This window comes from Melozone crissalis, unplaced genomic scaffold, assembly GCF_028551555.1.
Source record: "Melozone crissalis strain CALT ecotype California unplaced genomic scaffold, PUWL_Pcris_2 ptg000005l_1, whole genome shotgun sequence".
Classification (NCBI taxonomy): domain Eukaryota; kingdom Metazoa; phylum Chordata; class Aves; order Passeriformes; family Passerellidae; genus Melozone; species Melozone crissalis.
This window is the reverse complement of record NW_026535783.1, coordinates 34,944,493-34,957,701: the sequence shown is the minus strand read 5'-3', so window position 1 is coordinate 34,957,701 and position 13,209 is coordinate 34,944,493. Positions and strand designations below refer to the sequence as shown.

General features: G+C 38.3%; 1 protein-coding gene across 1 annotated transcript; it reads right to left on the bottom strand.

Moving 5' to 3' along the window:
• Positions 1 to 10,197: 10,197 nt before the first annotated feature.
• Positions 10,198 to 12,929, bottom strand: LOC128939910 (protein FAM240B-like). Its single transcript, XM_054281143.1, has 2 exons — positions 12,784 to 12,929; positions 10,198 to 10,330 (listed from the first exon to the last, which is right to left on the bottom strand). Exons 1-2 carry the CDS (start codon positions 12,927 to 12,929, stop codon positions 10,198 to 10,200), a joined length of 279 nt encoding a protein of 92 aa, XP_054137118.1.
• Between the last annotated feature and the right edge of the window lie 280 nt (positions 12,930 to 13,209).

Here is a 13,209-nt window from a genome sequence, read left to right as displayed (position 1 = left end):
TAATTTTTAACAGAAAGCATATCTTGCATTTACCTGTATTGAAGATATATGGTGTACAAATAATTGTGCTATAGAAAGAAATGTTGGGTGTTTTTTCAGATATGGAGTTTTCACAAATACAATTTAACATGAAACTTTAGGATCTCTTTTGGATTTCCTCAAAAAACAATACCATGCATGCTCTGGGAATCCTGTATTATGATATAACAAATTTTTTTCTTCAGGGAGTAGGTAATGTCACGCTATTTCCTGACAAGTGAGTCAAGATGGCATGAATTAAAGCATGAATTTGGTTACCTGTGCTTATTAGCCTATCACTAACTAATGAGGCAACAAGCTCTTGAGTTTTGGGAACTGAACTACATTATGTTTAACTCTTTTGCCCTGTGAGAATTGCAGAGCTGAACCTTTTAATGATGCTTCTTCTCTTTGGAGACAAATAAATGTTAAATGTTGTCAGAACCCTTCTTCACAGTTTCTCTTTTAGCTTTGTCTGAATAGCTTTCTGCTTTTTCTTATTCCCTTGATGCAAATTTTATTGAAATCGCAGTTCCTTGTAAATTGGATCTCAAACTACCTTTAGAATTTTATCTAGAGGAATCACAAAGCTACTGAGAATGACTATTCCTCTTTCTCTTTTCACACATTCTCAGTAACTGCATAGACAATGAATTATTATTTTATTCACTTCTGTGGCCTCTTCGCTCTTCTAGCTGACAGAGATATTTATGTCTTATAGTATGACTTGGAGAATCTGGAGCTGGACTCTGAGAATTTGGCAAAGAACAGAGAATCTTTTAAAGTTAAAGGCTTTTAAAAGTCAAAAGGCTTATTGCTGATTTGCTGCACAACTTAATCAGTGGAGATTCATTATGAATTTTCTGTATTTCCTTTGCTGCTAGAGGTAGCCAGAGCAAGACTCAGAGTTTTGAATCCCTGGAAATCAAGGTCTTCCCAGTCAACCTTCAAAGCCTTGCCAGGACTACAGGGAGAAAAGGTTAGCTTCAAGGCAGCTGCTCATCCTCAGGCCACATAACTCATTGAATGAAAGATGCATGGTGGCAACATGCCATGGTTGCATGTTCACACTTAGGACCATAAAGCTGAAATTAGGGAGCTATATATTTTGCGTTTTAATTTTTGAGTGTGGGGAAATTGCTTGGTGTGGGTGCAGCAGATTGCCCCTGGTGAGGTGTGGCACTAGCCAATCTGAATGTGAAGGTCAGCACACACCTCTTCTCTGCTGCAATTCCACTCCCAGTTTGACTCATGTGATGTTTCACTGTGTTCAGCCAAGGGTCCTTGTCCTGAGTTGGCCAGGTATCCCTGACCCAGCAGAAGTCTCACCCAGGAAATGTCTGGCTGGAGTTCTCTGGTATCAGAGGATTTCATTAGTGTCATGTTGGTAGTTAAAAATTCGACAATTTTACTTAAAATTAGCACTGAAAGATCTCGCCTTGACTTCAGCTTCCGTCTTCTATTTCTTAGACATTCCTTCTCCTGTCATGGAGCTGCTAGGGAGCACTGAAGAGAAACACTGACTCATGTGCACTGACCAGGGTTTGTCCTGTGACAGTCGTGCTGCTGCAGATGGTTGAATTTGGAACTGACATGAGAGCAGACAGCAGTTCTCAAGCAGCTTCAGTCAAATGCCATTTCAGGGTGACAGAGAAGAGAAAATCAAAAAGCCTTTAAATTCCTGTCCTCAGGGCCCTTTCCCATGTTGCCAGTCACAGACCTAGTGGGCTGCTGCTGCTGCTTCCAGTAACAGGAGGAGAGCTTCAAGTAGCTCGGGAAGGCCGTGGAAAGTGGGGCCAGGAGGTCACTTTGTACCAGCCCTGCTAGCCGAGCGCAGTCTGTGAAGGCAGCTCTCTGGGTGGTCTTCCCCCTTGCATGGCCTTCTTGCAGAGATATTTAGCATTTGGAGAAGATGATGGGCCACACCTGCCCTACTCCCCAGTTGCCCTCAGTGATACAGAATAGAGGTGTAAAACAGGCCCTGTAGGAAAATGCAGAACCTATTTTCAGACTGAGGAAGCAGAAGCTCAGCTTGCCACCACCAGGGATTTAAATGTCACTTCTTTGTCCCTACTTCTCTGACAGATTCCCATACCCTGCACAAATACCCCCCATAAATAAATGAAAAACAATCCAAAAGAATATTTTAAAATATTTTGCTCTGTAAGCAGCTTTATTTTGTGTTTAGAGTTTCCTAGAACCTGTGTGCCTGAGGTTGCTGGGGATGTGCTCTATCACTGTTTTGCATTCCCTAGCATGGTGTTGCTCTCTGACATATTCCTCCTATAGTAGGGAAGCAGCCAGGTGAAATTGTTCAGAACACCAAATATTAAGAGACCAGGAGACAGAGTATGTTCACCATGTTGACATGGGGTGTTAGAAATTGACATTTTCCTGAAATTGAGATTAGAATTGCTGAAGCATTTAAGATAGTATGTCTGCATGTACTCTGGAACCAAAAACCTTATCTTTAACTGTAATTCCAATCCCCTATGTAGAAGGCTTTCATTGTTTCATTTATAACTGATTTAATGCCACTACTGTAAAAACTGTGTTTCCTGCAGGCAAAATTCACGTGTGTTTTATTTGGTTTACATTTTAATCAGCATGTTAATCTGAAGTAATTTGGAGCATCAAAAAGCAGTATTAATTACTTTTGTTTCTATTTGTTTCCAGTGATTAAAAAATAATTTTCTGAATCAAGTAATCCAATTAGAATTTTCTTGTTAGGATATACATACATGTGCAAGTCAAGAATTGCTCTGCAGCCTAGGAGATACAGCTTGGAGAACAGGGACAGGAAGAAATTATATGCCTGACCAGAACAAAGCTCCTGAAGCCTGTCTAGAATTCAACAGAGTTGCCTAGAATTTATGCTGGAAGGCCATATTTTTCCCAATTCAAATTTTGATTTTGTTTCTTGACAACATAAAAAACCCAAAAGTCCTCCGTTCATGAGTCCTGCAGCCTACTTGTGCACTCTTGTTGCGTACTTGCCAACAAAAATACCAGATTTTCTTAAGGCTAGTTAAGGGCTGTCAGCCAGAGGCATTTGCACTTGGATTGTAGCTTTTAAAAGTGAAGTATCAGTGATTCCAAACAAGAAAATACCCCAAAGAGAAGATAGCACAGATGGAACTAGGCAGTGTAGCTGCTCAAATTTACTGGTTTTTGTTGAAAAGATTAGCTCAAATCGAGCAGTATTTGGGCTAGTCAGTATTGTATTTTTTTAAAACTAGCTTGCTAGAAGAAGTGTTAGTCTTATTGTCAGGACTGGCTGTGTTCTCTGGTGATTCCAGAGCATGTAAAGCAGTGCTCAAGTTAAATTATAAATATAGCAGCTAAAGTAGTTCAAGGTATACTTATTTTCTGCATCCTTAATCTTTGTAATGATACATAAACAGAGTGCTGTCAAAATCTCTGCAGTAAAGCTGTAAGATATGTTTGAACCTACTTGGAGATGTTCTTCAAAGGTGCCCTGTAATAAAAATAAAGCCCTCTTGGTTTTGAGATAAAGGGATACTTTTAACTGCATCCACCAATTAAAGCAATAAAACATCCTATGGGACAATAGTATTTTGTCTGAACATAGTGGAGAGTTAAATATTAATTACTTCTAGGTATTGCTCCTCATTAACTGTAGTGGCCAAAGGTAACCAAAATTAAAATAAACAAAGCATATGTGGAAATTGTTTTCACCAAACTCATGCTACAAAAGTTTGAAATTACTTCAAAGGGGCTTTTTATAGGTTTGCAGCACTGAAATTTGCCAGTGATTTAGGCAAAAGATTTTTCAAACATGTGTGCACTCTGTTAGTTTGTTGATAGACTCATTCCACAGTCCTCTAGTACATATAATAGAGGGGTCATTAGTTCTGAGAAAATTGAGTATTTTTCATCACTGTAGTAGAAGTGTGTACATATCATAAACAGAGCCTGAAGGGATTTAGTTCCAGGTTATTAAGTGTTCATTTGAGATGGTAGAAAATAGCTGCTGTTTCTGATATTTTAGATTAGATGGCTCTTATTGCTTATAGGGTTTATTTTCAGTGACTGTTAGTCTTATTATTACAAGTATATATTTAATGACTGAGGCAGTATCAACAAAATCGGTAAACCCAGGTGCTATCCAAAAGCTGAAAAGTATTGATTCATTAGTCAGGACTTTATCATTAACTGAACTCTAGTAGAAACTCTGCTGCAATGATATCCAGCAATTAATGAGACAGAATTGTTATTTGAAACTTTTTACATGTAAAACTGAACAATTGTGTCAATTTGTTCACTTACAAGGATACATAAAGGCACTAATAAAAATCTTACAGAAATATTTTCCCTAAGAGAAGCTGCAGTGGAATCACCATCCTGCTTGGGAAAAAAAAAAAATTAAGACATCAGGGCAAACATAGGTAATTTTTCAAAAGGTTTTTCAGAAATAACATTCTTGACCACCCCAGTAATGTTGTGTTTTCCTTGCCTAATTAGATTCATAGCCTGTACTGCAACCTCAAACCCTTAACAATAATGATGCAGTTGTTAAATGGAATGACACATCAGAGGGAGAAAAATAGCATAACTCTATTCAAATAGTAAACTCTATTCAAAAACATAATTTTCTTCTGCCTGTTTGTGAAGAGACAATACAGATGAAGCTTTTTGTATCAGTATTTTGCAGATACAATTCCTTTTATTTAGGTACTAAATCTAATAGAATCAAGAACTTTTCAGTATTAATTCAATTTTTTGAACTCTTCCCTATGACCGAATCATCAATGTACATAGTGAACTCACAGTTCTGATAAAATGGCATCAATATTTATGTTGGGCATGTAGTACAGTCACACTGGAAATCTAACACAAAGGGACTATTTCTTTAAGGATTGGCCAAATAGCTAAACCAAATATATTACCATTCACATTTGCTTCTGCATTTTTTTCTGCCTTTTGATTCTTGTCAGATTATTTTTTTTTATTAGTACCACAGCTCTCTTTGATGCTGCTGCTGTTTGCTTTGGCAAAAAACAGTGACCCTGATTATGAACCACTGAAGTCATATCATTGAGTCTGAACATTGATGTTGCCTACTAGTAGTCTCTCACCTTCCACTAGATACTAGTAGGATATTAGCTCCTTTAAGGGGTGGTGTTTGAGACAACTACAGCTAATTATGAAGGTAGTACATGATGACCCACTGTTAAGTTTGGCTGCCCTGGTAGCATAATCTTTTTTCAATCTGTTTGTCAGCCTGTCATTTTTGGAGCTTGAATTTTCCCTGCTTTCTGTCCATTGTAGCTTGAAATATGTTTAAAACACTGGCCACTAAATAACACACAGATAAATACTGACAGCTGAAAGAACTGGGAATAGTAAACAGAACCTTGAATTGTCTGTCCTGCCTATTGATTTTTTTTATTCCATTTTTTCTTAAATGTGTAACATTATGGATAGATACTGTTCTTGGTAAGAAATAAATAATACAGTAATATAGTAATACTTAATTCATGAATGGAAGCATTCTCAGGATGTATAAGACTTTCTAGAGCTACTCTGTGGTTCATTCTTATTTATCTACAGATGCCTTTTTCAATCCAGAAGTATTTTATGTAATTTACTATTGTTCACACTCTGGTGCAGTTAAGTGCTGTTTATTAGGAGGGTAGAGAGCAGCATCCCTCAGGACACAGGCAGTTTGTAGTTAGTAGGAATATTTGGTCTACGAAGTTGGTAATTATCCTCATATTCCTATCATTTAACTCTAGAAATGAACCATACATGCTGTTTAGTGGTTTCAGAAGCCAGATCTATTCTGAGTTTTGTGTAGGGAGGCTCTGTTCCATCACATGCAACTCCAGTGGGTGAGTTGACTAAAGTGCGCTTAGTTGTGCATGCTAGCATATCTACATGGCTAATTAAATTATCATTCCTGAGCTCAGCTGAGGTCCACCTTCAGATCTATATGAAATGTATTATTGTGCTTTGATACCACTTTTTTTTTTGGTTGGGTTATACTCATCTACATTAGCAGGTGACTGAGCACATTACCAAGCAGCTCAATAGATCCAAGTGGCTGCTGCTGATGTCCCCGCATTAGACTATGCATGATCCAGGGGCTACATCAGACTCGATTTAGTTTGGTTAGTTGGACCAAACATCCCCTTTATGCAGGTGTCTCAAAACTATCTGAAAAGATAGTGCTTGTCTCAGACCTTTAGAGGCCAGGGTTCTTCTATATGCGCTTGGAACACAGCTTCTGGTCTGGTTTCAGTTCCTCAGAAAGAAATCTGGTTTGTATGTGTTAAATTGGCTCCAAACCAGTATGTGGTACCTGCAGACAGACAAGGTTTAGCTTAAAAAATACCTCTCCTGCTCTGAATTTAAGTGCAAATTCAAGCAGAGCAGCTGACAGGTGTTGAGTTGCTGCATCCTCCCTATAACTGATTGTGCGAGTGCTTTACCATGGTGTCCAAATGAAGTCAGACTGCAGATTAACGTGGTGTTTACAGCCACCCTTTAGACTGCCTTGATTTAAGTAAGCCAGACTTCAACAACTGGCCAGAGCTCAGAGTTACTTAAAGAAAGCAAACTGCTGTTTCTCAGACATTAGTCACTGGTTCCTGGATCAGACAGCACTTAAAGACCAACAATGTGAATGGACACAGATTCTGCACACCATGTCTGTCATGCACATAAATCCGGGCACGCGAAGTGGGTGCTCTACAGCTGACATCAGTGCGCCAGCTTGAGTGCATGATCCACACCTATTGCATCATATATCATAGAGTTAAACTCCCATGACCAAAATTCTAGCTACTGACCTATGCTGTACAAAATTAGTTGTTTACTGACTTAGACAAGTGCCAGGGCTGGTTTATGTGCTGATGCGAGACATGGTAATGTCTTGCTAGTGCAGGGTCACGGTGGTGCTGATTATGCAGATTATTATTCAATTAATCTCATTATATTCAATATGCATTCAGTTCATTTTCTATTAGATAAATAAATAATAAAAATAAAAATCAGGGCAATTAGTTTCTAAAATATTTAGCCCAACTTTCTTAATATGGTTACTGTAATCTAAATTTTCCCTTTTTTTTCCCCATTGAAAAAATGGAAAAAACTAGAGAGACAGGAGTTAAAAAATTCAGCTGCATTCAGTTGAAGTGGCCTACTCTCCTAACAGATTATGCTCACTGAATATCCTATTTTATAAATGGCTGCCATGTATATGAATGAGACAGTTCAAGTTGAATTTTTATATTTTAAAAAACCTGACTTTTGTTTGTTTGGTTTTTTATTGACAGCCAGTTATGTATGAAATGTCTAAGTTCAGGCTTGAATGTCACCAATTCAGTGAATAAAGCAAAATGACAAAACATTATCTGCCACCTTCCTGTCTGCCTTCAGCTTTGCAATTTGCAAGCAGCAGATCTGACTACATTGAACTGCTAGACTTTATTATTTCTAGTACCTGATATCTGTCTCAGTCTGGTTGTATGTGCAAGTAGCAGTGAAAATTGGATGAACACCTGCATTTGGGGACAGGAACACCTGATGGTGTTAGGTTACTGCTGTCATGTGAAATGTGTGCTAGAATAGGGAACCATGACTAGTGCATGTGCACTTCAGCAATGCTAAAGGAAATGGTTTTTGTTAGGTGTGCGAGCATTTTGGTTTTTCACACTTGTGGTATGTACACTCTTTTCTGCATCACAACTGAAATAGGTTCATGCACTTGTGAAGGTAAACAATGCCTGCAACATTCCTTTGGTGTGTAGCTAATATGATACCAACTGCTTGTTGTGAAAGTCATTTCACATATCCCTGGATGCCCTCAGAGCTCCTTACAGAAAACTACTCCTCAGAGAGCTAAGGTTGGTTTTGGAGGAGTGCTGAAATTTGCTTTGTGTGAATCAGGTTTATTTTTGTTGTCTTTTTCATATCTTACATAACTTCATAAAAAATCATGAAGAGTGTAATAAAAGTGTTCCTAATAAATAAAAAACATCTACATTAAGTGTATAAGAACAATAAATGCTTATTGAGCCTGTTTTTCTTGGATCTTCTCTTGTGACATTGACATGGAGTAAGGATAAGCTGTACTGATGTGGGTGGCATACAACACCATAAATCAGTGGTTAAGCTAACAAATCTAATAGATCTGGTTTTCAGAAGTGGAGAATCTGGCATTTCTCCATTTCAAAAGCCCATTTCTGTTTCCTTTAGTGATGACTACAGTAAAGTAAACCACTCCAGGTTTTTGGTAAGTGGCAGCTAGTTCAGGTTGTGTCATATTTCAGGAATGATATTCCTCAATTTAGTACTCCCACTAAAGAGAAAACCACAAACCTCTGGTGGCAGATGAAACACAGAGGTTGCATCTTGAGATAAGAACAACTTACTGGAAGCTGTAATGAGATGGGAAAACAATACTAATAAGAAAAGTACTCAAAGAGAGGGTGATGTACATGCAAAAATTACGGGCCCGACATGCCCTACCCCAAGGCAATGAACAGTGGCTGATGAGTTCTCCACCCAGACTGTTCCCACATCCCAAGCCACTCCCACCTTCTTCCCCAAAGCATCCTGGACTTCCTACCCGCAGAGATAGCAAGAGGTGCTGGAGAATAACACCCAGACATGGCCATGGAGCTCTAGTTTCCAATCCCTCACCGCTACTGTGAAAAGTTAACTCAGTCCTGGCCCAAACGAGGCTACTGGGTTACAGAAAGAACTTTTTAGAGAATAATGGGAAGTAAGTGGATACAGAAGAGAAACACCAGTCTTGCTGGGCAAAAGCAGTTACAACTTTATTATTTTTTCAGCATTGCTTTTCTAATGGAAAATAGCCACTGAAAGAAACAATTACACGCTTTTTGGGTCAGTTTTTATGAATAAAACCTGATAGTAAAATTCCTTAATTTTTCAATAACAGAAAAACATTTTGTAAGTTTTTAATTGTCTTAATCCTTCATGGAATACCAACATTTTTATCACAGCTTTTTTTTTTTCCCTGTGGCAAAATTTCACTTTGTAAGAGTGAGAACATTCAGTAAAATTCTGTGTTTAATGAAATATTATTTTAAAAGGATTAAAAAAGCATTTCTGTGAGGTCAAAATTATTTAATTTTTGTTGTTTTGAAATATCAAATGTTTTTCTACCTACTACTTTGGCATCAATGTAGATTCAAAGTAAATTTTTGTTTTGCACAATACTCTTAGGCAAAAATAGCTGTTTAGACTTATGAGTCTTCTCTTGTGTTCCAAAGTTTATTTGCAGAGAAAACAAACAAATGTTTTAATCCAGAAGACTAGTATTTAGATACACAGACATATGGGTAAATAGGGCACAATGTTACTACCCTGTGTTTTGTTATTCTACCTTTGTTTCACCTAACCCAGAAGAAGATGCAGAAGTTGTTTGGATTAGTGCATGTCAGGTATGGCAAGTGATACTTTGCACAGCATTTCCTTGCTGTTATGGTTCTCTGCCTTCTATTTCAAACTATCACACTGACTTGCTCTTACTGTTCTACCATTTGTCAGACTGGCTCGCTATGAAGACTACTGGCTCAGTAGACTTCTTCTGACAATCCCCAAGAAAGTTAAGGTAATTTTTTTTATTTATTTAATTATTAAGATCTGTAAATGTTCTTAAATGTTGATCAGGAAAGTTAGTTTTTTCCCCCCTCATTAAAGAATACGTTTCTCGTCCTGGCCAGCTGATCAGGCTAATCCTTAACTCCTTCTGCTATGGCTCATCAAGACAAAACCTCTTTTGTGTGCATTAAGCCAGACTCTCTGAACTGTGTAAATGGAAATGTGCAATTTTGCATGCAGCTGTCTGAATGCATTATTCTTATTAAACAAGCCACCCTCTTTCCTAGGAGCGTCTTGTTGTCACTTTGAAATGCAGCTGAATAAGAGAATCCTGATACATCACAGAAATAATATATCATGGAAAAATTAGAGTTGTCTGCTTCTCATCTATTCCTTTGTGCTTTTTTTCCCCTGTGGCATTATTCTTACACTGAATTTCAATAGGACCTTAATAGTTGCTCTAGTAAATAGTTTGGAAAAAGGGCAGAATCTGACCTTTTGGTTGTTCAGCAACATAACTGCTGGCTTCTAGATGCAGGTCAGAATCAGTCCCAGTGCTTGCTGTGTTTGCACCGCAACAGTTTAAGCAACAGTTTTATCTGGTGAGGGAAGAGCCTCGATAGACAGTGGTGTCATTTGTTCTTGCCGTGCTTTCATGTGCGCCTGGACCTGCCTTATTCGACCTTCCAGCCGCAGAGTCCATTCCTGGCGAAGTCTGCAAAGAGAGTACAAGTGCTTAGCAGTTATTGAGCCAAATCCTTCAAATGTATCCAGGGCTTTTCAGCAGGGTCGAAGCTTTCCTCTCTTTCATCACCAGAGCACTTGTCCTGTATTTATTTACCAATTACACATCCCTCTAGCTTGCTAGATTGGGAATGCAGGGGAGAAAAGGATAGTGCTGATATTATCAGTGGTTGACATTGCTGGATTCCAAATGAGTCAAACAACTGCTGAAATACTGTCACTGTGAAGAACTCTGTTTTTCCCTCTGGGGTATTCTCAAAGCCACACCGATGTACTGCCTATGCAGTAAGGTCATTCAATGTGTAAATTAAAAAATACAGTTTTTCCTCCAACCCCTCAAGTTCTGCTATAAAATGTTGTGGAGAAAAGCAGGCTGAACTTAAAATATGTCCTTTTGGATAAAAAAGAAAACGAAGTCAACTCTGTAGACCCTGTACATGTTAAAGGAAAGGAATTGATGTCACATGCAAGAGGAGCCACATAGGTTCAAGACACTCGCATAGTAAAAACAGAAGAGAAAATCTCTAGGGACCACTGCAAGATATTGTTGGCTGGGCTGTTTTCTGAAGGAAATGTTATGAAACATCTGACCCAGCAATGTTATAAGATTAGATATTATATGGTGATACGAAATGCATCACAGAATATATGAGGTTTTAAATTACCTTTGGTGTGGTGTAAAGAACAGCAGCCAATGATTTCATGTGAGAATAACTCAGCAGTAGCTCTTTCACATGGGTGCTTGTGTTATCTGATTCTGAGTTTGGTTTTACATTGTGTTTTAAACTACCTAGTCTTCAATATCCTTTTGTGCATATAGATAAGCCTCAAATGAGAGGTGCAGCGAGTTAGGAAAAATCTGCCATTGAGAATAATGGTGTTTCTCATCAGTGTCTTACTGTCAAAAAAGGAGCACTCGTCTTTATGTAAAACTACACTATTCTCCCAAGTGCCTCTTACATGAGGTAGTGGATATGTATATTTTGTATTGATAGTGTCTATTACCTCCTGAAAGTATCACTTTTTTTCAAATTATAGAACAGTTTGTGAACACTCTGGGCTTTGACTGGGCAAGTGACTTTGAAGGAACTTGCTTGGGTCTATTTCAGTTGTGATGGGTCACTTATGATATACTGAATATGTAAGTTAAAACATATTCAAGGTTCTTTCACGACATCTCTTTCTTCAGAGTAGAGCTTTTAACATTTTCAACTTTGTGAAGTCAAAAATATTATCTAAACTACAAATTGCATTTCATTTGCACTGTCTTCTCCTGGTAGTCTTTTGTGATCTAGGGTGATAAATGTTTCCAGTGAAGCTGAACACTTTCCTGGATTTTATTATACATGTTTTTTCTCCAGCAATCTTGTGATTGGGATTTGAGAATACTACTGAATAGTTGGAGTAGGATACTGGAAGAAGGATTGTCCACATCCGACTTTTTTGAGATACAAGGCCTGCCCAGATCTTGATTTCCAAGTATCTAAATGATGACAGTACTTCCTTCTTGGGGACTGGGGTCAAAGTACCTAGAATTTTTTCCAAGAAGTAGTCCTTTAGCAGGACCTTCCAATTTGTTGAAGTCAAATTAGTTTATGTGAATGTCCCAGTTTTGAGAAAGGTTTATGCAGAAAACCTTTGTTTAGGAGAAAAGCACAAAAAGAAGCCACATGAGACATGGTATTTCTTGTCCTCTGTTTCTGCCCATTAGTATTCAGGGGATTCATTCAGTGTGCAAGAGACCCTGGTTCAAAGTTCTGAGTTTTCACAAGTTGAACAAATACTTGAAGCAGTCCACCACACTTGTGCAGAGTTATCTGTACCACAATACAGCTATACAGCTCTCTCTGTAGGCAATTCCTGTTGATTTATACTGCTTTGTAAAGCTCTCCCCTTCCCCAAACTAAAACAAACAATAAACCCCCAAAACAACAAAAAGCCCACAGCATTTTCCATTGAATGGGAAAATCTCATTGTGTCATTTTTACCTTTGGGTTTATATGATGTGAAAGGCTGTTAAACATGACAAAGGTGCCACAGGTTTTTTATTCTACAGATTAGGTGGGTGGTTGTACCTTTAATGTAATACTGTTTTGTTTATTTGTGTAGCTCTATCAGTTACAGGTAAAATTCCTGCTATTTTCTGGCTGTCACTATCCATAATTCCAAAGTGCTTTATTTTTTCATGGCTGTGCTCCAAGGCCTTTGAAGAATGCTCATGAGGTTTAGGGGTGAGGGGTGTCTGAGTTTCCATGCAGAAGAGCCATGGTAATATGAGACAAGCAGCTGTGAGAGGAAAAGTGCCAAAGACCCAGAACACAATCTGTGCTATGAATAAAGCAGTACAATAACAGGTTACCTTATTTTAAAACACGTGATGACATGCCTTGCTGTCTTGTGGAAAAGAAAAAAAATACCACTTACTTGTTCAGGGCACTTTTGCTTAGCCTAGACTCTTCAGCTTCTTGTTGCTTAGTTTGCTCTTGGATGACCTTTTCCCAGAAGTTCTTCAGCTCTTCCGCATCATGACCACCCATCCTGTGGTGTCTAGAGTTTGTATGCTTGCTCATTTTCTGAAAAGCAATTTGGAGGTCAGAGCAGTCAAAAGCCTGACCTGAGGCAGATATTCTCTTACTTAGCCCCTTGAAATTTCATTCTCGGGTAGTGATATTAAAATAAATTATGTCACCCGAAAAGAATAGGTAACTGGTGTGTAGTCTGCCTTGAACCAAAATATAAGGCATTGAAACAGGCCTTAGGTGACAGTTGAATGGCATAACAATATTTTTGCTGCTGAGTAATGACTGTGCATGGCACAGTTCACTGAAATATTGTGGATGCCTCAGTATG